The sequence below is a fragment of the Schistocerca serialis genome, chromosome 1, assembly GCF_023864345.2.
Source record: "Schistocerca serialis cubense isolate TAMUIC-IGC-003099 chromosome 1, iqSchSeri2.2, whole genome shotgun sequence".
Taxonomy (NCBI): domain Eukaryota; kingdom Metazoa; phylum Arthropoda; class Insecta; order Orthoptera; family Acrididae; genus Schistocerca; species Schistocerca serialis.
The window spans coordinates 579205320-579230431 of record NC_064638.1 but is presented as its reverse complement, the minus strand read 5'-3'; the positions used below and the strand labels follow the sequence as shown (position 1 = coordinate 579230431).

At 43.9% G+C, this 25112-nt stretch overlaps 1 protein-coding gene across 1 annotated transcript in view; it reads left to right on the top strand.

Moving 5' to 3' along the window:
- Window positions 1–25112, top strand: part of LOC126416757 (uncharacterized) — a 79207-nt gene that overhangs the window by 28463 nt on the left and 25632 nt on the right. Inside the window, exon 3 of the mRNA XM_050084636.1 lies at window positions 23594–23785. Within this exon, the coding sequence (XP_049940593.1) occupies window positions 23594–23785 (192 nt within the window). The remainder of the gene's footprint in view (window positions 1–23593; window positions 23786–25112) is intronic.

Below are 25112 nucleotides of genomic sequence, written 5' to 3'. Positions count from 1 at the left end.
GTTTCACTGCGGAAAATCGTAACACGGTCCCTGACTTCAGCCGTCGCACGGACGCCAAAATGGAAAATATTGAAATAAACGATATCGGAATTGAAAAACAACTGCTATCACTTAGTAGCGGAAAAGCATCCGGACCAGACGAGATACCCTTAAGATTCTACAGTGATTATGCTAAAGAACTTGCCCCCTTTCTATCAGCAATTTATCGTAGATCGCTGGAAGAACGTAAAGTACCTAGCGACTGGAAGAAAGCGCAGGTCGTTCCCATTTTCAAGAAGGGTCATAAATCAGATGCGAATAATTATAGGCCTATTTCGCTTACGTCAATCTGTTGTAGAATAATGGAACATGTTTTGTGTTCTCGTATTATGACGTTCTTAGATAATACAAATCTCCTTCATCATAACCAACATGGATTCCGCAAACAGAGATCATGTGAAACTCAGCTCGCCCTATTTGCCCAAGAAATTCACAGTGCCGTAGACACTGGCGAGCAGATTGATGCCGTATTCCTGGACTTCAGGAAGGCATTTGATACGGTTCCGCACTTACGTTTAGTGAAAAAAATACGAGCTTACGGAATATCGGACCAGGTTTGTGGTTGGATTCAGGATTTCCTAGAAGAAAGAACACAACATGTCATTCTTAACGGTTCAAAATCTGCAGATGTAGAGGTAATTTCGGGAGTACCGCAGGGAAGCGTGATAGGACCTTTATTGTTTACAATATACATAAATGACTTAGTTGACAACATCGGTAGCTCCGTGAGGCTATTTGCAGATGACACGGTTGTCTACAAGAAAGTAGCAACATCAGAAGACTCGTACGTACTCCAGGAGGACCTGCAGAGGATTAATGCATGGTGCGACAGCTGGCAGCTTTCCCTAAACGTAGATAAATGTAATATAATGCGCATACATAGGGGCAGAAATCCATTCCAGTACGATTATGCCATAGGTGGTAAATCATTGGAAGCGGTAACGACCGTAAAATACTTAGGAGTTACTATCCGGAGCGATCTGAAGTGGAATGATCACATAAAACAAATAGTGGGAAAAGCAGGCGCCAGGTTGAGATTCATAGGAAGAATTCTAAGAAAATGTGACTCATCGACGAAAGAAGTAGCTTACAAAACGCTTGTTCGTCCGATTCTTGAGTATTGCTCATCAGTATGGGACCCTTACCAGGTTGGATTAATAGAAGAGATAGACATGATCCAGCGAAAAGCAGCGCGATTCGTCATGGGGACATTTAGTCAGCGCGAGAGCGTTACGGAGATGCTGAACAAGCTCCAGTGGCGGACACTTCAAGAAAGGCGTTACGCAATACGGAGAGGTTTATTATCGAAATTACGAGAGAGCACATTCCGGGAAGAGATGGGCAACATATTACTACCGCCCACATATATCTCGCGTAATGATCACAACGAAAAGATCCGAGAAATTAGAGCAAATACGGAGACTTACAAGCAGTCGTTCTTCCCACGCACAATTCGTGAATGGAACAGGGAAGGGGGGATCAGATAGTGGTACAATAAGTACCCTCCGCCACACACCGTAAGGTGGCTCGCGGAGTATAGATGTAGATGTAGATGTAGATCAAGAATACTAGTACACAGCTTAGCGCTCGCCAAATACATGCTACCTATTAGAGAGAAAGATCACATGCCAACACAAGCAATGACATGAGTCATACGTCAACATTATCTTCGGTGTAATACTATTCAAAACAGTGTTTGTAAATTCAAGAATTACGACCCGACATAAACAACAGGGCATTTGAACATTTCGTGTAAGGAAGTTTGCTGGTGTCACGCAAGTACAATCAGCCCCTGATTTTTACCGTGATTTATGTCATACGAAGAGTTGACGAAAATGAGCTCTAAGAAAGAAATAAAGCGTTTCCAGACCTATGTCCTCCTAGGGAGGATCGGAAATTAAAACAATTTTTTTCTCCTCTCATATTGCAGCTGGAATGTTCAAATTTCACTAGTCTGAATTTTGCGCTACAGATGGTATTTTGTTTTAATGTGCAGCTCTAGCGAGATATGACTGAACTACGATACGAACGTGGTGCGTGCGCATTTTACTGTCGTCAACTTGTGAAGAGCAGCGAAGTGAAGCCCGATATTTGTGGGCCACAGGGATAAACCGAATGAAATTCACAGGGACATGCGTGGTGTGTATCGGGTAGCGATGTTTCCAGGTGGTGGTATGCATTCTTACAAGAGGACCGTGCGACTGGCGTGTGGAACTGCGAAACTTATCGAAGTAATTCAATATTTCCTATGATGCGGTGTACGAAACTGTTCACGACACGTTGAAATTCCGCAAAGTTAGCTCTCGCTTACAGCGAATGATGATATGCTCGGATCACTTAAAGCGTTACGTTGCAGAAGGACGTGATTCTGTAAAAGGAATCGTGACTGGTAATGAGTGGGCAGGCATCACACTATACGTCTGAAACCAAGGAGGCCTCTATGGAGCGGAAACATGCTGGTTCCCTAGTACGAAAAAAAATTCAGACTCTCAGTCTGCTAGAAAAGTGCATGGCACAGTGTTCTGGGATATGCATGGTATGTTATTGTGGACTTTGCTGAACACGGGAGCACTGTGGATGCTGTAGCCTGCATTAAAACTTTGGTTAAGTTGCGTCGTGCTCTTCGTGACAAACGCCGCAACATCAGTTTCAAACTTCTTCATGACAATACTCGCCCCAATGTTACTGTTCGTGAGAAAGTCGGCAAATTTGGGTGAGAGGTGCTGCAGCATCCACCATACAGTCTGGACCTTGCACTGTCTGAATTCATCTGTTGCGTCCTATACCAAATTCCTGGCCCGCCAATGGTTTGCGGCAGACGCAGAAGTGAAATCAGCAGTCCACACATAGCTATACGCCAACCAAACGGACTTGTGCGAACGGTGCATACTGAAACTGGTTTCTCGATGAGAGGAATGTGTTGAAGATGTTGGCGATTACGTAGTAAAGCAGGTAAAATATGTAAGTTCATTTATGGTTTACATGCCTTGTTACCTATTAAACTTTTTGGTAGTAAAATTATTGCGCATCACTTTCTAATCTTTCCTCGTAATTTCTTCTTCACGTACCTTGAAATATCGGATCTGAATCTTATGGTCACTCCTTGTATACTTATTGTTATCGTCATTGTTGTTGTCGTCGCTGTGGTCTCTAGCTCCCCACACTAGTCTCTCCTGTGCAAAATCTCTTCGTCTCTGCATAACATAATGCAACCTCTATGCATCTGAACCTGCTCACTATATTCAAGTCTACAATTTTTTACATCTCATACCTCTTCCGACTACCAAAGTAACTTGTTTCAACCTGTCCCTTCGTTTGGTCAAATTGTGCCTTAAATATCTTTTCTACCCACTTCGATGTAATACCTCATCATTGTTTATTCGGTCTATCCATCTAATCTTTGACAGTTTTCTACAGCACCATATTTCACATGGAGGCTTAACATCTATTGTTCTTCCCGCGAACCATTCGCGACTGGAGCAGGAAAAGCGGAAAATGACAATGATACACGAAGTACCCTCCTCCACATACCGTAAGGTGCCTTGTGGTACATGTCTGTAGATGTAGATTTGCAAATATTCAGTTCTCCTCTGACTACTGTTTACTGTCAATTTTTCATAACCATTCAAGTAAAACTTCAGAGCAATACTTTCAGAAGTGACCTCATAAAACAGAATTATGCTTGACGCTAGCAACTTTATCAGAAATGCTTTCCTTGCTATTGCTAGTCTGCGTTCTACATCCACTTTACTTTAGCCGTCGTCAGTTATTTCGCTACCCCAATAGCAAAACTCACCTGCTACTAAAGCTTTGTGATCTTCTTCTACTTCCCTCAGCATCATCTACTTTAATCCTATTACACTCCATTACACGTGTTTTACTCATGTTAATATTCGTCTTACAACCTCTTTAGAAGACATTACCCACTCCATTTAACGAATCGTTCACAATCTTTGCTGCCTCTGCCGGAATCACAATATCATTGGCTAAGCTTAAAGTTTCGGTTTCTTCTTCCTGATCTATAATTTTTTCCACTTTATCGTTAATTTCTTTCACCGCTTGCTCTGTGTATAGATCGATTAACTGGTGGATGCTCTGCACACATGCCTCACTCCCTTCTCTGTTCCTACTTCTTTCGATATTCTTTGACTCTCATAACTACAATCTGGTTTCTGCACAAATTGTAGGTAATCTTTCGCTTCCTGTATTTTATCCCTACTACCTTCATAATTTCAAAGTTTGTACCTCCATCAGCTTTGTCAGAAACTTTCCCTAAATCTCCAACTGCTTTAAATATGGATTTACATTTACTCAACAAATACTGCATGATATGTCGTAAGACGAAGGAACTGCTTTGCGTCATGTGTTCCTAATTTGTCCTTAAGTCAGATTGGTCTCTCAAGTGATCGATTTCTACCAATTGTTCCAGACTTCTGTAGATAATTTATGTTAGTATTTTAAAATAATAAGCTATTATACTGAAGATTCGGTAGTACATCTGTCATCTTTGATGTTGAGATCTGAGGAAGTGGAACAGTTTTGTCATGGTTCATTCTTCCGGGAATCTGAATTTATTCTGAGATGGTGTCATCTACTCTGCGTGCTTTTATTTGCTTTAGTTCTTTCAATGATCTGTCAGAATCTTGTTGCAGTGTTGTATCACTAATGTCTTCTTGGTCCACGTACCCTTCCCTTCGCATAATACTGTCTTCAGTTTTTCTTCCTTGTATAAGCCGTTCTAGCATACATTCCTTTCACCGTTCAGCCTTCCTTTCTTTGCTTAGTGCCCGCTTTCAATTTGAGCTCTTTATAGTCATACAGCTGCTTTTACTTTCTCCAAAGGCTTCTTTAATATTTTTATCTATGTTTCCTGTATTCACGCATGGCTCTACAGCTTTGCTTATCTCCTCTAGCCATTGCGCCTTCAGTCAACCTAATTTTATCAAAGTCTATACTCCCATTTTCTGGTTCTTTCTCTGCTTAATATTTTCATTTTCCGTAATTTAAATTTAGTATCTCTATCCTAAGTTTCCTACAAGGCTTTCTCAACTGACTTCACAATTTCATCCTTCAAACCTACCCATTCATCTTCTATACTATTTACTTCACCTATTTTAGGTAGTCGTTGCGTAATGCTTCCTTCGAAACTCTCAAGAACCTCTGGTTGTATCAACGTTTCCAAGTCGCATCTCCTAATTTTCTGCCTTTCTGCATTTTCTTCAGTTTTACTCTACGAGCACACTCCGCGAATAAATCGATTAATCGCTTTTCCCTACCGTTCGGCGGAAACCTTCCAAACGTAAATTTTATAAACATCTGCGGGTTGTTCACATATCATTTTGGTGCGAATCGATTGCGACCTGTCTACACGAAACCCCAACGAAGGCCTCCTCCTCACAGAAAGGCTCGTGACCCGTAGCGTATGGGCATTGTTAAACGAAGCAGCAAGACAACACCTCCCCCCCCCCCCTGACGCACTCAGCTCCGAATGTTCCAGAGAACCGGCAGTACGTAAGGAAGGGGTAAGACAGACTACAACGCACCATTATCGATAGTAGCACCCCCTACAAGGTATCTTCCACATATACTTGATAACAAGATAAAATCCCTATGCCATGAGTTAAAGATGTCAACCTAGTAAAATTACTTACGAATTAACTGCAGCTAATAGCAATTATAATTGTCTATTTCCTTAAAACACATACTACTTCGATGCATTTGTTTAATAGAAATACAGTTTGAAACTCTCTGTTCATATATAGCGAGTCCAAAATGTCTACGTATCTCCTTTTTTCGGCAGGTACCTCTGTCACGTGGACCCGATGACCCTACCTGAGGAAGAACGGAAGTTCTTAGCGACGGAGCTTGTTGTCTGCTCCCTGTTATCAGAAGACATAAACGCCACGGCCGAAATGGTAGGAACTGATTCGAATGCCTATTACAACAAGTGTTAAATTTTAAGCAGATATTAAGGAAATTGTCCTAGATATTTCGGTACTGAACTACTTTAGAATTGTAAGTGATCATAGACAAGTAAGAAAAAAGTATACAGGGTGTTTCACAGACACATAGCCTCCTCTTTCTAATGTTCAAGATACTGACTTTACGATCAACTCCAGAGAAAAAAGATCATATTTTCGTGAGACAAAGAAACAAGCAGGTTTTAGAAGAAAGTATATAACACAAAATAAATAGATATTCGTTTTTCTCGTGCACCATTCGCGAATGGCATAAGGAAGGGGGAAAACGACGGTGGTATCAAAGGTAGTTTCCACCACACACAGTACGCATGTAGGTGTACAGTGAGATACCCTCCGCCAAAGATCTTACAGATGTAGTGAAGTATCCTCCAACATATAACGTACAAATGTAGATGTACAGAGAACCATTTTCTAGTCGTGAATGAAATTATACAACGGAGTAATGAGCATGAGTTACCACTTCGCCTGGGATTTGGTTCAGTTTCCATAGAAATAAATCTGTACTAACAGCCATTGAGCAATAAGGCACTGTTATCACCTATATTGTACTAAAGAATTTATACGTCAATGCAACAGCTTCCACTGCAATGCAACACGACAATAGGAAACTAAAAATTGAAATATGAGCTAGTTACAGAAATTTAATATCACTAAAACTGTTCTAAATAGCCTTGGAGGAAGTTTTCGGATCTTTAATCTGATCTGTAGATAGCAAAGTCGTTTCTTTGAGTACGTCGTACACCAAGAGAGACCTAGAAAGAATAGCTGGATTTTTATATTTATAGCAGTTGAAGACAACGATTGGATAGAGAACAAGAAAAGGTGGGCGGAACGTACATCTATGCGGACAAATGGGAAATGAACTGAGAAAGTACTTTGCCATATTCCAAGCGACAAGAGAAGGCGGTGACGAAATAGTGGAAGGTCGGCTGATGGCATCGGAAACAGTTAAAATTCGTATCACATAAGACTGCAATGCGTATACATGAAGCCTTTACCCAGGAATGGATTTCAAATTGATGACTGATTGATTTCAAGAGTGGAAAAGGAAAACGTTGCAAATCTGACATTGGTCAAGAAAATGAAAACACAATGTATTTCTTTTTGGAAATACATGATTTGTTTCAAAAAAATTGAGAATATATTCTGATACCACAGATATACTCAGCTTACCGTATAACCGCAAAAAATGATGAGAAAATTAGAAAATACTTTATTAAAAATGTTCTAAGTGCCATTCCAAGAAAGTGTGCCAATAAGAGGGTTTTTACTAGTTCGTCCTTGTAAACAAGAAAACAGCAGCCATCCACTGTTAATAATGCTATTTATTTACACAAATAGCGCCGTTACCGGTTTCGAACCTACAGGATCATCTTCAGATTGCTTTTCACGTTTATATTACATTTTTCGTTGTTCACATTAGTTGTTGGCTGCCTGTTACTAGAAATTAAAGTAAAAGCCACAAGATATATAATATAAAGAGGAACGGAAATATTCCAGTTTTCGAATCAAGAACAACTGCCAACATGAGTAACTTAGAAGTAAATATCCTTGCTGCAGCGAAGCAGCTTTAAACACTTAAGAAAGAAAAGGCCTCCGGTCCAGATTTTATACCACTCAGGTTCCTTTCAGAGTATGCTGACACAATAGCTACATACTTAGCAATTATATACAATCGCTCGCTCTTAGAAAGATCCGTACCCATAGAATGGAATGTTGCATAGCTCACAACAATACCCAAGAAAAAAAGGTATAATCCATTAAATTACAGACTCACATCACTAACGGCGATTTGCAGTAGTAAGAGTATTTTGGAACTATACTGTGCTCCAACATTACCGTGCCTCGAAGAAAACGATACATTGACAAATAGTCAGCATGGATTCAGAAAATATCGTTCTTGTGAAACGCAACTAGCTCTTTATTTCCCGCCCGCTTTTGGAGTATTACTGTGATTAATGGGATCTGCATCAGATAGAACTGACGGAGAACATCGAAAAAGTTCAAAGCAGGTTAGCTTGGTTCGCGTTATCGCGAAATAGTGGAGCGAGTGCCACAGATTTGATACACGATTTGGGGTGGCAGTCATTAAAGTAAAGACGATTTTCGTGAAGAAACTTTCTCCTAAAAGTGTGAAAATTTATTATTGGCGGCCACCTACCATAGGAAATATGATAATCATAATAAAATAAAAGAAATCAGAGCGCGCACCGAAAGATTTAAGTTTTCGTTTTTTCCTCGCGCTGTTTGAGAGTGGAACTATAGGGAAGCAGCTTAAAAGTGGTTCGATGAACCCTCTGCTAGGCACTTAACTGTGAATTGCGGAGTAATCATGTATATGTAGATGAATAGCCTTCGGAAGATGGACCTACCTGTTCGAAACCAGTAACGGTGCTATTCGTACAAATAAACATCACTGTTAACAGTGACTGGTTGCTGTTGCCTTATTTGAAAGAATCATCTTGTATTTTGACCACAACAGTACTGAAAACGCATTTTATGAAAAAATGACACTCCTAACGTTTTCCATTTTCAGTCCACCTACAGTTCTCTCATTACTCGCAATCTTATTTCCTGGTGCAAGATTGTTCTTTGCCCTAATACCTCTCTCACTTTGTTTGTGTCCCCTCTTCCTTATCAAATACTTCACTCTCGAACTGTCAACTCAACTGGCACTGCTAAGAGTATCCTACGACTTCCACATCGCTGACAACGGGTTATACACAATGCTGGTGACTACTTTGAAGGTCAGTAAAACTTTGAAACACGTATCTATTTTGTACGGGCTAAATGAATAGTTGCCACTATCGAAGTGCCAACCCTCGTACAAAGAGCTCCCACAATTACATTCAAGGATTAGCCTCTGCATAAATACTCGTAGTTATAAAATCATAGTTATTGTTTAAATGCTTTAATTAGACATTCTAGTAAAATAATGCTGTGCAACTGTCATTTGACTACTGCAATAAACGGCGAGCGTAAAGAATTAAACTGTAAATTTGGCTGGTTTCCTGCAGTTCCGATTCATAGTGCGAAATGTAGTATATGAAAGACAGTTTTAGCTGGGTGTAGAATTAATCTGTATAATACTGAAATGCAAAAATAGCTTAGAGATCTATCTTATATGTTTATTGTAAAATGTGCTTAAAAGCTGTAAATAATTTCAATTGGTGGTCTATGAGTTAAACACTATTTTGTGTAAAGTAGTGATCACATAACCAAGTTGTGGAGAGAGAAAGCTGTGCAGGTTCACGGTCTTTTGTCAGTGTTCGTGGTGAGGGTAAGAGCTGTGAGGGCTAAGAGCCGTTGGTATTAGCGAGTGTTTGCGTCTGATAACATTATTGGCAGTTTGGACTTAATTTACTCTTGATACAACAGTTTGCAATTGTGGAGATGTTTGTATTCGTTATCTTGAACAGATGTTGCTTATCTTTGTATCAGACTGTGTGAACCCGAAAACTGTGGTGAACTAATCGACATTAGTGTGATTTCACAAAAGTGAAACATTGCATTTGTAGGAATTTTTTGCTTGCACTGTTTAAAAAAAATGTTTATTGATTATGAACATTAACCTCTGTACGGCCACCAATTGAGAAATTTTTTTTTTGACTGAAACAAAACTGTGTCTGGGTACATTATTATAGAAATGGACCATTCCCAGATTATTTGATATTTTCGTAGTCAAATATACTTCAAATTATTCATTTATTGTTCATAGGCTGGTATATTATTTATTGAATTACTGTAGAGTTCAAAGCAATGGTGTGCAACCAAATCCCTGTCCAGACAAGCCATCTAACAGGTTGTACACTCGCCCTCAGGTAACGTAGCGATCTTATATCCTTTTTCAAAATGCTTTACATCCTTTTCAGCTGCACTTCCAAGTTCTTTGCTGTCTCTGACAGAATTATGAAGCCATTGTCAAACCTCAAGCTTTTATGTTTTTCTCCCTGAAATTTAATTCTTTCTCCGAAATCTTTTTTGGCTTGCTTTTCTGCTTGCTTAGTGCAAAGACTGAATAACATCGTGGGTAGACTACAACTCTGTTTCGCTCCCTTGTCAACCACTGCTGCCCTTTCATGCCCCTCATGTCTTATAACTACCACCTGGTTTCTTTACAAGTAGTGTGTAGCATCCTCTATCTATATCTTACCCCTGCTACCAAATAATTTCTGGGAGTGTGTTCCAGTCAACACACTCAAAAGCCTTCTCTACGTATACAAAACTGTAAACAAAGGTTGAGCTCTTCTTAATCTAATTCTTAAGGTCAGTATTGCCCCACAGGTTCCAACATTTCTCTAGAACCCAAAATGATATTCGCCAAGGTCGGAATCCACCAGTTTTTCCATTCTTCCTACCTTCCCCCAAATTCTTCAGTTTTAATCTATAGTCCGTAATAACTAAAATACGGTCAGAGTCCACAACTATCCCTGGAAATGTCTTACAGTTTAAAATATGGTTTCGAAAACTCTGTCTTACCATTATATAATCAGTCTGAAACTTATCGATGTCTTCAGGTGTCTTTCTCGTTTACAATCTTCTTTTATTATTCTTAAAGTCTTAGCGGTGATTAAATTATGCTACGTGCAAAATTGTACCAGGTCACTTCCTCTTTCTAATACCACTGAAATGTGTTCTAAAAAGTGCTCCAGTGGATTTTAACAGCATGTTCCTGTGGCTTGTTTATTTCTTCTTACTATTATCGTCCCAGCTACAAACTAACAGCGTAATTCACTATGGGAGTTAGTATGCATTTGATAGTACCATTCTAATCAGTCGCTACAAAGTTATTTATTATGGCGAGAGATCTTTGATATACACAATTTGGATGTGTTTCTAATAACTGTACAATTCATATTTATGCTGCCTCAATTATCGTTTCATCAAATATATGTAACGACTATGTTGTTACACTTACAGCATGGTTGCTGATAATTTTCTGCAAGGAAATTCATTTGTGCTAAGTTAAAAATTGACCCTGAGGCTGGTCCGAAGATGTGACAGGACAGTTTTTCAGAAACAGCCTAGCCACATATGCATATCAGTAATGAAACTCCCATTTAATCAGAATACTTAATTTACATCGATAAAATCGACATACCAAAGTATTAGTGATTGTCAGTAGATAACTACAGTCTTGCTGTTCTCTTACGTTTAATTCATATTTGCATGTGATGTTTTAGTGGGAAATATTGAAACACTGGGAGGCAATGAGCCGTAAGAGATTCACACCACAGGGACAAGTTCTTGGGAAGGCCGCCGCTGGTGGTCCGAGGGATTACCGACCACCACACACAGGCTTTTGCCGTGCAGAAGTACTGCCGAAAGCCGGGCCATTGTACAGAAACGCAGATATCAGTCCCATAGAGAAAAGCTTGATGAAATGTTTTGCGATAAAGAAATGAAGTGAGAACTCGTTCTCTTTACCTGCAATGCACCTTTGTACGGAACGTGTCGAAAGCTAGCCGTTTCCGTAGAAAAGCACAGAAAACTAAAGATAAACGTCTCAGTGATTGGTAGAGGATACTCGGTCTTGGGCATTTCGAACTGTGGAAGACCATAGAACGCTCTGACTTTCTGACGACACATTTTTGACTACTCCCGCCAACATTCCATTTACGTTTTTCAACCCATCCCCACACGAAGACCACTATGCTCTACCAGCTCTGATCTTGACAGACATGTGTGACGTTACCATGCAGTTTAACCTGGATGTAGAAACAAGGTTCAGTTTGGTGTTTCTAAAATATACAAATTACACAAAGAGACAGAAATCGCGTTACGTAGCAAGAAATATCTTAGGCTCTGTGATGGATCTGAATCATAAATTTTCAGTTTGTCATCTGACAGCGACACTAATACACCCAAGTTTTATTTGTGGCTATCTTTCGCTTTTTTCAGTTTATCAGATATGAAGTGCTTCTGTGGCATTATCACTACTGTATTTTAACATTGTTGTAGAGGTGCCTGTAGTAACTATCATCGAAACATTGCCTCATGTGTGGGATCCTTCAGCTTCTATGAGCTTGCCTATTCCTTACAATAGACTTCCAAGGCCACTTGCGCTGACATAACATTTTAAACATAGTCAGTTTACTGCCTTCCAACATCTGGCAAATGAACTTGGTCCTTATATCTCTGTAACAGTTTGAGCGATTCAAATAGAATCTAGTTTGTCAACCTATTTGTTTGAGTCCAGACAACAACTCCGTCTCCAATAGGGTGCATACTTTCGCTCCCTAATGTCGACAAGTTTTAGCTCCTGATTCAAAGCATCTACTGCATTTTTACTTTTCTTTAGCTGATGGTAAAAAGCATTTAGGCGGGATTTGTTTCTGTGTTCTGTCTAAGAGTTCAACGTAGTAACTCTATTGGGTACAGTTGCATTTTAGTCTTACACGATCATGACATCTGCTTGCTAACTTGGTAACTGAGCGTGTACAAATTTACAATTATTTTACTTGTTTTATTTCATTTATATGCTTTTAAGCGTGAGGTTCACGGTTTACTGACTGTTACAAATCGTATAACTACCACAGAAAGAGGAGGTTGTATTATAATCTCATTGCACAATTTTGTTACTTGAATTGGAACATAATGTGTACGTTACTTACTGCAAGATGTGCGTCTCTTTCTTTAATTTTACCTCATTCGGATTGCACCTAGTTTCTAGCAAATCATTAAAAAGTTTCATTCGTCTACTTACTGTGCGTACGTCCAGAGCAACCACAAATGAACACATTGGTTAACCACATTATCTATCACTGGTTCCTTGACGCTCCAATCCTCCTAACTTACAGCCATCTAACATTTCCCTTAAACACGTTCAACAACACTAAATTTGTTTAATGGACCAGTTTTTAACATCAGACTTAATAATTAAATACTCCATCAGTAAATTAATCTTGTAACCTGCTCATTAACATTCAGTTTTATAGTTTTATAGTTAAATACAAAGTTTTATAGTTTTATAGTTATATACAACATAAATTGACACGAAAAAAAGATATCTTCCAATACTGCGTCGGAACTCCTCTCGTCCGGTATATTGCAGCAACTCGACGAGTTGGAATTCTTCTGCAGAAATATTGAACCATGCTACCTCTGTGACCATGCATTATTGCGAAAGTGTTGTGCTCGAACTAACCTCGAGATTGTGTCCCATAAATGTTGCATGGGATTCATGTCGACTGATCTGGGTGGGCGAATCATTCGCTCGAATTGTCCAGAATGTTCCACAAACGAGTCGGGAACAACGGCGACCCAGTGAGATAGCATCGTTGTTTGAGAACATGATGTCTATGAATGGCTGAAATGGTCTCCAAGAAACCGAACATAACTACACTCCTGGAAATTGAAATAAGAACACCGTGAATTCATTGTCCCAGGAAGGGGAAACTTTATTGACACAATCATGGGGTCAGATACATCACATGATCACACTGACAGAACCACAGGCACATAGACACAGGCAACAGAGCATGCACAATGTCGGCACTAGTACAGTGTATATCCACCTTTCGCAGCAATGCAGGCTGCTATTCTCCCATGGAGACGATCGTAGAGATGCTGGATGTAATCCTGTGGAACGGCTTGCCATGCCATTTCCACCTGGCGCCTCAGTTGGACCAGCGTTCGTGCTGAACGTGCAGACCGCGTGAGACGACGCTTCATCTAGTCCCAAACATGCTCAATGGGGGACAGATCCGGAGATCTTGCTGGCCAGGGTAGTTGACTTACACCTTCTAGAGCACGTTGGGTGGCACGGGATACATGCGGACGTGCATTGTCCTGTTGGAACAGCAAGTTCCCTTGCCGGTCTAGGAATGGTAGAACGATGGGTTCGATGACGGTTTGGATGTACCGTGCACTATTCAGTGTCCCCTCGACGATCACCAGTGGTGTACGGCCAGTGTAGGAGATCGCTCCCCACACCATGATGCCGGGTGTTGGCCCTGTGTGCCTCGGTCGTATGCAGTCCTGATTGTGGCGCTCACCTGCACGGCGCCAAACACGCATACGACCATCATTGGCACCAAGGCAGAAGCGACTCTCATCGCTGAAGACGACACGTCTCCATTCGTCCCTCCATTCACGCCTGTCGCGACACCACTGGAGGCGGGCTGCACGATGTTGGGGCGTGAGCGGAAGACGGCCTAACGGTGTGCGGGACCGTAGCTCAGCTTCATGGAGACGGTTGCGAATGGTCCTCGCCGATACCCCAGGAGCAACAGTGTCCCTAATTTGCTGGGAAGTGGCGGTGCGGTCCCCTACGGCACTGCGTAGGATCCTACAGTCTTGGCGTGCATCCGTGCGTCGCTGCGGTCCGGTCCCTGGTCGACGGGCACGTGCACCTTTCGCCGACCACTGGCGACAACATCGATGTGCTGTGGAGACCTCACGCCCCACGTGTTGAGCAATTCGGCGGTACGTCCACCCGGCCTCCCGCATGCCCACTATACGCCCTCGCACAAAGTCCGTCAACTGCACATACGGTTCACGTCCACGCTGTCGCGGCATGCTACCAGTGTTAAAGAGTGCGATGGAGCTCCGTATGCCACGGCAAACTGGCTGACACTGACGGCGGCGGTGCACAAATGCTGCGCAGCTAGCGCCATTCGACGGCCAACACCGCGGTTCCTGGTGTGTCCGCTGTGCCGTGCGTGTGATCATTGCTTGTACAGCCCTCTCGCAGTGTCCGGAGCAAGTATGGTGGGTCTGACACACCGGTGTCAATGTGTTCTTTTTTCCATTTCCAGGAGTGTATTTCCAGTCAGTGGTCGGTTCAATTGAAAACAGAGGACCCAGTCCATTCCATGCAAACACGGCATGCACCATTATGGAGCCACCATAATCTTGCACAGTGCCTTGATGAAAACTTGGATCCATGGCTTCGTTGGGTCTGCGCCACACTCGAACCCTACCATCAGCCGCTACCAACTGAAATCAGGACTCATCTGACCATGTCACGGTTTTCCAGTAGTCTAGGGTCTCATAGATATGGTCACAAGCCCGGGTTAGGCACTGAAGGCGATGTCGTGCTGTTAGCAAAGGCACTCGCGTCGTTCGTCTGCTGCCATAGCCCATTAATGCCAAATTTTGTCTCACTATCCTAATGGATACTTTCGCCGTACGCCTCACATTGATTTCTGCAGTTATTTCACGCAGTTTTGCTTACCTGTTAACACTGAAAACTCTACGCAAACGCCGCTGCTCTCGGTCGTTAAGTGAACGCCGTCGGCCATTGCGTTATCAGTGATAAGCAGTGCCTGAAATTAGGTATTCTCGGCACACTCTTGACGCTGTGGATATCGGAATATTGAATGCATTTTGAAAATCCCATGTGTCTAGCTCCAAGAACCACTCCGCGTTCAACGTCTATTAATTTCCGCTGTGCGGCCACAATCACTTCGGAAACATTATCACATGAATTATTTGAGTACAAATTACGGCTCCGCCAATGCACTGACCTCTTATACTTCGTGTACGCGGTAGTACCGCCATCTGTACATGTGCATATACACTCCTGGAAATTGAAATAAGAACACCGTGAATTCAATGTCCCAGGAAGGGGAAACTTTATTGACACATTCCTGGGGTCAGATACATCACATGATCACACTGACAGAACCACAGGCACATAGACACAGGCAACAGAGCATGCACAATGTCGGCACTAGTACAGTGTATATCCACCTTTCGCAGCAATGCAGGCTGCTATTCTCCCATAGAGACGATCGTAGAGATGCTGGATGTAGTCCTGTGGAACGGCTTGCCATGCCATTTCCACCTGCCGCCTCAGTTGGACCAGCGTTCGTGCTGGACGTGCAGACCGCGTGAGACGACGCTTCATCCAGTCCCAAACATGCTCAATGGGGGACAGATCCGGAGATCTTGCTGGCCAGGGTAGTTGACTTACACCTTCTAGAGCACGTTGGGTGGCACGGGATACATGCGGACGTGCATTGTCCTGTTGGAACAGCAAGTTCCCTTGCCGGTCTAGGAATGGTAGAAAGATGGGTTCCATGACGGTTTGGATGTACCGTGCACTATTCAGTGTCCCGTAGACGATCACCAGTGGTGTACGGCCAGTGTAGGAGATCGCTCCCCACACCATGATGCCGGGTGTTGGCCCTGTGTGCCTCGGTCGTATGCAGTCCTGATGTGGCGCTCACCTGCACGGCGCCAAACACGCATACGACCATCATTGGCCCCAAGGCAGAAGCGACTCTCATCGCTGAAGACGACACGTCTCCATTCGTCCCTCCATTCACGCCTGTCGCGACACCACTTGTGGCGGGCTGCACGATGTTGGGGCGTGAGCGGAAGACGGCCTAACGGTGTGCGGGACCGTAGCCCAGCTTCATGGAGACGGTTGCGAATGGTCCTCGCCGATACCCCAGGAGCAACAGTGTCCCTAATTTGCTGGGAAGTGGCGGTGCGGTCCCCTACGGCACTGCGTAGGATCCTACGGTCTTGGCGTGCATCCGTGCGTCGCTGCGGTCCGGTCCCAGGTCGACGGGCACGTGCACCTTCCGCCGACCACTGGCGACAACATCGATGTACTGTGGAGACCTCACGCACCACGTGTTGAGCAATTCGGCGGTACGTCCACCCGGCCTCCCGCATGCCCACTATACGCCCTCGCTCAAAGTCCGTCAACTGCACATACGGTTCACGTCCACGCTGTCGCGGCATGCTACCAGTGTTAAAGACTGCGATGGAGCTCCGTATGCCACGGCAAACTGGCTGACACTGACGGCGGCGGTGCACAAATGCTGCGCAGCTAGCGCCATTCGACGGCCAACACCGCGGTTCCTGGTGTGTCCGCTGTGCCGTGCGTGTGATCATTGCTTGTACAGCCCTCTCGCAGTGTCCGGAGCAAGTATGGTGGGTCTGACACACCGGTGTCAATGTGTTCTTTTTTCCATTTCCAGGAGTGTAGTTATGCTATGACTTTCGTCACCTCAGTGTATCTGAGAACCACGTCCCAGTAACGGCGTGCGACGCGTGTCAACTAACAGGGGCACTCCGTTCACCAGACCCCCTAAGCGCTGCTCCCTGAACGTCTTGCTAGATCTCCTCCTAAGCTTCCGTTACTAACCATTTTTAACAATTTACAGCACTACTGATTGTTTCATCGCTTGGGTTTTTGAGGCGTGCGGGGAGAGTCAGACCAGCGAAACACTCTCTGTTTGGTCAAGTTGCTAACATATCTTCAGAGGTACCTACCGAACATGAAAATTAAGTAATAATTTGTCTTCCACTCTGATTATTATCCGTAAACCGACGACAGTTATTTAAGCTTTTAACGTATTATTCGAACTTTTATAGGAAAATAGTTTGTCCTACTACTATTAGCATTCATTTGCAGCATCATTGACAGGACCGATTTAGGATCTCTGGTAAGAGCCGAATGGAGGATCGCAGGCTGAAGCTCAGACGGTTCTGTGCCCATGTAGGCAGCATATTCGTTTACTTGTGCCATAAGATGGAGGAGTATCGGCATCCACTTAATCGATCATGTGTCCGCTACGAGAAGGAGGCGGCTACACTGGTAGCAGGGTCTATGTGGCGTAGACTGGTCAATTTTTAGGTCAGAGAGTCTCGGAAAGGTTATAAAAAGGGGTACAGTGTCGAAGGGAGCAGCTCAAAAACAGGGCGAGTTAATGGCTAGAAAACACTCGCGTTAACGTTTTAAATTGTTGTAGCTGTGATGGGAAATTACCGGAGCTCCAAGCGCTCGTACAAAACACCGGAGCAGAAATCGATATTGATTTTGAAAGCTAGCTGCTGCAGTCTCCACAGACGCCTACTGTAGCAGCAAAACCGCAGACAGACCAGCGATGCGGGTTGCCGACTCCGCTGCGAAGTCTGACGCCACGCGGAGTGGCCGCTGGGTTTCGGGCGCCATGTCACGGATTGCACGGCCCCTCCCGCCGGAGGTTCTAGACCTCCCTCGGGCATAGGTGTGTGTGTGTGTGTGTGTGTTCTTAGCATAAGTTAGTTTAAGTAGTGTGTAAGTCTAGGGACCGATGACCTCAGCATTTTGGTCCCTTAGGAATTCACACACATTTGAACATTTTTTAAGTCTGGCCGACGCAAGAGGGTTTGCAAACAAGTACCACAGTTGACAACGAACACGTAGGTGCGGCCAACATACATCAGAAGGCATCAACCAGCAGCAGAGGAAGGTGGCGCGACGATCAACGAACTATTTCCTGGCGATCACGTGTGTGCAAATAGTCCCGGACATATCCTTCCTCCCGGGAATATATAAGCCGGCGCCTGGCCGTTCAGGAGGCAGTTCTCGACTCGCCGAGCGCGGGGAAGATCGACCAGTCCAGCAGTGTGCCACCTCTACCATCTTCTTTCCCGCAACGATTGTGATTCGTCGCTTCCGTCGTGTTAGGCTATGTAACAGCTGCTAACAGCCGACTTCTACGTAGGACAGTTGTACGGATATAGAGTGAAGGGAGCTCTGATTATAGGAATTAGTTGTTATTTACTTGATCCGCAGAAGGGATCCTTATTGTTTTTTTGGTTTTGAAGAGTGTGTTACTGTTGGTGATTTATTTGTAGTTTCCATGATAAAAACAAAGTTGGCGAAACGAGTTGGTTCTTGCTCTGTAGATTTAGCAGTAGCAAAAGTAGGAGATACGTTGAGCTGAAGCTTTCGCCAAGAACCAAATGGTGTTCAGAATGATGCATTCAATTCAGTTGATGGTGACGTGTTTGTTACTGTGAGAAGTAGCTTATCTTACAATCAAGTGGAAGTACACAATTTGATAAAAAGTATCCAGATACCTACCTATTAGTGTAAATTAATTTGCGGTGAGTCTGTTGGGGACAAATTCAGTGAGGTGTCTGAATGTCCGTGGAGGAATGGCACCCAAAATGGTTTGTGTTAGATTCAGGTCGGCACTCTGGGTAGTCGGTCCATTTTAGGACTGTTACTGTCCACAAAACTTTGGCTCACAGATGCTAAATTTTGACAGGGTGCATTATCACGCTGAAACAAAAAGTAATCGCCTCCGAAACGTTTTCCACTGCACGCAGCACGCAATGTATTAAAATGTATTGATATCGTACCGCATTTATTATTTTTATAAGCACAATGCGGTAACTACATCCTCACAACGAAAAAGACACCTATGCTATAACACCACTTCATCCGTATTTCACTGTTGGTACTACATATGATGGCAGGCAGCGTTCTGTAGACAGTCACCAAACTCAAAGCATTTCATCGCTTTGCCACAGGGTGTAGCGTGTTTCATCACTTCAGATCACTCTTTTTCAGTTATCCACTCCAGTGACATCGCACTTTACATCAATTCGAGCTTCGCTTAGCAGCGCATATAGAAATGTGTAGCTTATGAGGAACTGCTCACCGCTGACAGCGTTCTTTTTAACTTCCTACGCCCAATCGTTGTGCTAGCGGACTACTGGTAGCACTTTCGAACTCACGAGCGACTTCTTCCGCTGATTAAGAGCGATTTTTTGCGAACACCCTCCGCAGTGGTCGAAGGTCCCTGTCCGTCGGCACATAATGTCTGCCTGCTGCAGCACGGTAGACGATGCAAACCAATCGTGGGAACCAGTGACCTGGCAGAGGGTCAAAACTGCCTTTAAGTCTGCCCTACGTACTGCTACGCCACACTTGTACACCACAAGTATCTCGATTAAATAGCGACAGTAGCAAGCGCACAACAGAGTCAAATGCGCGCCTAAATACTGCCATATTTCGCACAAGCGACGCACTGCTTTGACTGCCAGTTACTGTTCTTCTAGGAAATACAGTATTGAGTGGATTATTTGACAGTGTTGTTTCTGGAATGGTTGGAGGGAACCAAGGCATCTGTCTTACGATCAGAGGATTGCCTGTGTAACAGAATATCAACACACCGCTGACAAATCTACATTGACCAGCCAGAAGATTATGACCTCCGACTTACCATCGATATAAACGAGTCCAAGCGACAGCAGCGTCACCTGGCGAGGAATGAATGCTAGTCATACACATGCACGTTGCATTAGTATGTGTGTAGGACGGGGAAGGCGCGCTATCTATCTGAGTTTGACCAAGGATAGATTGTGATGACCCAGAGGCTCGGGACGAGCATTTAGGGAACTGCACGACTTGCCGGGTGTTCGAGGAGTGCTGTGATGAGTGTCTTCAACACGTGGCGAAACCACGGTGAAACCACGTACAGACATCGTGGGGTTGTGCGGCAACTCCTCATTATAGATGTCGGACGTCACTGGCTGGGCAGACTGGTAAAACAAGACAGGTGACGAACTAAGGCAGAATTAACTTCCGACTTAAATGCTGGGCAGAGAACAAGTGTGTCTGAACACAAAGTGCAGCGAACACTCCTAACGACGGGCGTCTGCAGCCGACGACCAATACTTGTGCCAATGTTAACATCACGACATCGGCAATTACGACTGAAATGGGAATGTGACCATCGGCACTGGAAGTTGGCGCAATGGCAGAGCTTTGCATGGTCTGGTGAATCCCGGTGCCTTCTTAATCACGCCCATATGAGGGCATGAATCCGTCGTCTTCCAAGAGAACAGCTCCTTAACACCTGTGCTGTGGGACGAAGATAAGCTGGCGACGGTTCCATTAAGCCCTGGGGAACATTCACGTGGGCATCCGTGGGTCGAGTGGAGCTCTTGCAAGGCATCATGACGACCAAGGAGTATTGTACACTGATTGCAGACCACATACAACCCTTCACGACGATCATGTTTCCCGACAGGAGTGGCATTTGTCAACAAGATAGTGCGTCATGTCACAAGGCAATGAATGTGATGAAATGATTCGAAGAACACAGTGGCGAGTTCCAATAGATGTGCTGGCCTCCCCACTTGTCAGATCTGAACCCGGTCGGACACATCTGCAACGTGATTGAAGTGGTATCAAATCTCATCGCTGCCCCTCCCGGCCCCTCCCCTATGGGAATTAAAATTAGGTTACTTTTGTCTGGAGATTTGGTGCCAACTCCCTCCAGCAATCTACCAAGACCTTATTGTCTCCAAGCCACAATTTGTCGCCGCTGTTATCCTTGCCAAAGGTGAAGTATTAGCTATTAGCTAAGTGGTCATGATGTTTTAGCTGACCAGTATAGGTACAGATGTATGTCAGTATGAGAAATTTTAAAAGTGTGCATGCTCACATTAAATATTTTTCCAGCTGGTACTTAGCTGATTTTTATGCTGGCTTCCTTAACTTTTTCTGCAGAGTATCATTGGCTCGAATTTTTCCTGTAGGACAAAATCTTTAATTTTCCAGAATTGTTCGATTTTGTGGGAAACTTCAACTAGAAAATAATAATAGTTTGTTGCTTTATGCTTCTGCATTTAAGAATTCTCAAACGACTGGTTGATAAATAATACGCAACTTCCATATTAATACGAAATACATATGTTCACATCAGCTACAAAACCCTAATTGTTCCTTATACCTCCACAAAAATATGTACGACCATTTCAGCTAGCTTTCTGAGACTCTCTCCCAAAGTACTCTTCCTCCTAAATGCGAGAGAGATGAGCGATTACTTTTCTAGGCAAAGAATCCGACTTACATCGTTGACATGGAAGGTATTTAAAGTGACCGATAAATACTCTTCACATAAATTTAGCAAAAACTTAGTAAAATATACACTTAAAAATTTTTGTGATAAATAACATAAAAACAATTCTGATCATATCAAATATAAACAGCGGTATATGATGTATGACATTTTCATGCTTAAATATAGTTTTGTATAATGTCATTTTTTTAAACTTAAAATTATTGATACACATTTGTATCAGACAGCTCATAATATACATCACAACAGTGAAGACCAAAACTGGTAATTTCATAATGAAATTCTTGCCAATATGACTGCAAATAATTTACTTTAAAGGTCGAGAAACGGTACGAGTAGTCATGTACGTTAGAAAGGACAGCGCCATATATTACAGAAAAGCTCTAGCGTCTGTAAATATTAGGTTGGTGCATAACTTTTCCATGAGTTTAGTTAACAGAACAGATACATATGACAGAGTTTGGTCGTCAGTAATATATTCTCATTCAATATTTACAGCAATGTGCCAGCGCTGCGGTAACTCCTTGATTCCGCGACTGTATAAGTCATGTGGTTTTTAGACGAAGAACTCGTTTTTACATAAATGTTCGGAGCGCATTTTTATCAAGAAAGTAAGTTCCTTGAAAGTTATTCGATAAACAGCGGAAGATGTGAAAATCTGAGAGCGCAAGATCAGGTAATGAGGTGGATGTAGAATGACTTTCAAACCAAACTCGCATATGGTGTTTATCGTCAGTCTAGCAGAATGCGGGTGGGGGGTTATCGGGCAGTAGCATCCCTCACGTAGTCTTCCTGGTCGTTGTTGGACTGCGCCTGCAAGACTTCTCATCTGTTGACAATAAATGTCAGCAGAGATGGCTACACCTCGGGGAGGCAATTCGCAGTTCAGTAGATCGATGCTGTTGCCACCAGATGCAGCGTGGAAGCGTGCAGGTCTTTGTACAGGGAGCCGGTCTCAACCATTCGTTTCTTTTTCTTACGTTAGCATAAGACACCATTTCTCGTCACCAGTATGGATATAGGATAGGAATGTTCAGTGTTATTCACCACCCAGTTGATGATGACCAAGTAGAGGTGTACATATGGCAGTCTGCTGATTTCTGTGATTTTGGCTTAGAGCATGCCGTACCCACTCCGTGCAAATGTCGGGCAATAGTGGACTTACTACAGTTCATTACATTTGCCAGTTCTCGAGTACAATGAAGTGGATCATTGTAGGTTAATGCGTTTAAACGATCCTTATCAAACCTCGAAGATCCTCCCGAACGTGGAGAGTCATTAATGTCAAAGCGATCCTCCTTAAAACGAGAAAACCAATTTTTTGCCATGCTCTGTCCAATGACATTATACCCATGTTGTTGTGGTCTTCAGCCCAGAGACTGGTTTGATGCAGCCCTCCATGCTACTCTATCCTGTGCAAGCTTCTTCATCTCCCAGTACCTACTGCAACCTACATCCTTCTGAATCTGTTTAGTGTATTCATCTCTTGGTCTCCCTCTACGACTTTTACCCTCCACGCTGCCCTCCAATACTAAATTGATGACCCCTTGATACCTCAGAATATGTCCTACCAACCGATCTCTTCTTCTAGTCAAGTTGTGCCACAAATTTCTCTTCTCCCCAATTCTATTCAATACCTCCACATTAGTTATGTGATCTACCCATCTCATCTTCAGCATTATATACACGGCACAAACGTTTCTGTCCGACACCGCTGATGTTACCATTCTATTGAACTAAAAAAGAAGACTATGTCGGAAATGTTCCGATTTCTCCACTTGGCACTCCGTTTGTAGCGTCCACAGCTCCACTCACCATCTCAAAATGACAATATGTAAACTTGATTAGCAACAGTGGACTACAAATAAAAAAAGACAGTCGATGACTAAACACATAGCAGACGGAATACCAACATGCAAAACAAAACCACTACGGACTGCATCAGTCTAATGGCTCTGGCTGTGCTGGCAGCGGCTGCGGCCGGTGCTGTGGGCGCTGGAGGAGTCGCCCAGCCGGGGTTGGCTGCCCGCGCTGCTGGAGGCCACGGACGACGGCGACGTGGAGGCGGTGCGCGCCGCGGGGCCCCTGCTGCAGCGCGAGCCGCGGCTGGAACACAGGCAGCAGCTGCTGGAGGAGAAGGCCGCCACCAGGGCGCTACAGGCGGTGCGTGCCCGTCCCACCACACACTCACCACTATGAGCCCCCAAGAGAAATCACGCTATTCCGCTAAAGCTATAATATTCAGAAATTCAAAAGTATTCAAATATACACTACTGGCCATTACAATTGCTACATCACGAAGACGGCGTGCTACAGACGCGAAATTTAACCGACAGGAAGAAGATGCTGTGATACGCAAATGATTACGTTTTCAGAGCATTCACGCAAGGTTGGCGCCGGTGGCGACATCTACAACGTGCTGACATGAGTAAAGTTTCCAACCGATTTCCCATACACAAACAGCAGTTCACCGGCGTTGCCTGGTGAAACGTTGTTGTGATGCCTAGTGTAAGGAGCAGAAATGCGTACCATCACGTTTCCGACTTTGATAAAGGTTGGATTGTAGCCTATCGCGATTTCCGTTTATCGTATCGCGACATTGCTGCTCGCGTTCGTCGAGATCCAATGACTGTTAGCAGAATATGGAATCGGTGGGTTCAGGAGGGTAATACGGAACGCCGTGCTGGATCCCAACGGCCTCGTATCACTAGCAGTCGAAATGACAGGCATCTTATCCGCATGGCCGTAACGGATCGTGCAGCCACGTCTCGATCGCTGAGTCAACAGATGGGGACGTCTGCAAGACAACAACCATCTGCACGAACAGTTCGATGACGTTTGTAGAGTATGGACTATCAGCTCGGAGACCACGGCTGCGGGTACCCTTGACGCTGCATCACACACAGGAGCGCCTGCGATGGTGTACTCAACGACGAACCTGGGTGCACGAATGGCAAAACGTGGGGTGCCATTGGTTACACGTCTCGGTTACCTCTTGTTCGCATTGACGGCACTTTGAACAGTAGACGCTACATTGCAGATGAGTTACGTCCCGTGGCTCTACCCTTCATTCGATCCCTGCAAAACCCTACATTTCAGCAGGATACTGCACGACCGCATGTTGCAGGTCCTGTACGGGCCTTTCTCGATATAGAAAATATTCGACTGCTGCCCTGGCCAGCACATTCTCCAGATATCTCACCAATTGAAAACGTCTCGTCAGTGGTGGCCGAGCAACTAGCTCGTCACAATACGCCAGTCACTACTCCTGATGAACTGTGGTATCGTGTTGAAGCTGCATGGGCAGCTGTACCTGTACACGCCATCCAAGCTCTGTTTAACTCAATGCCCAGGCGTATCAAGGCCGTTATTACGGCCAGAGGCGGTTGTTCTGGGTACTGATTTCTCAGGATCTAGGCACCCAAATTGCGTGAAAAAGTATTCACATACCAGTTATAGTATATTTGTCCAATGAATACCTGTTTATAAT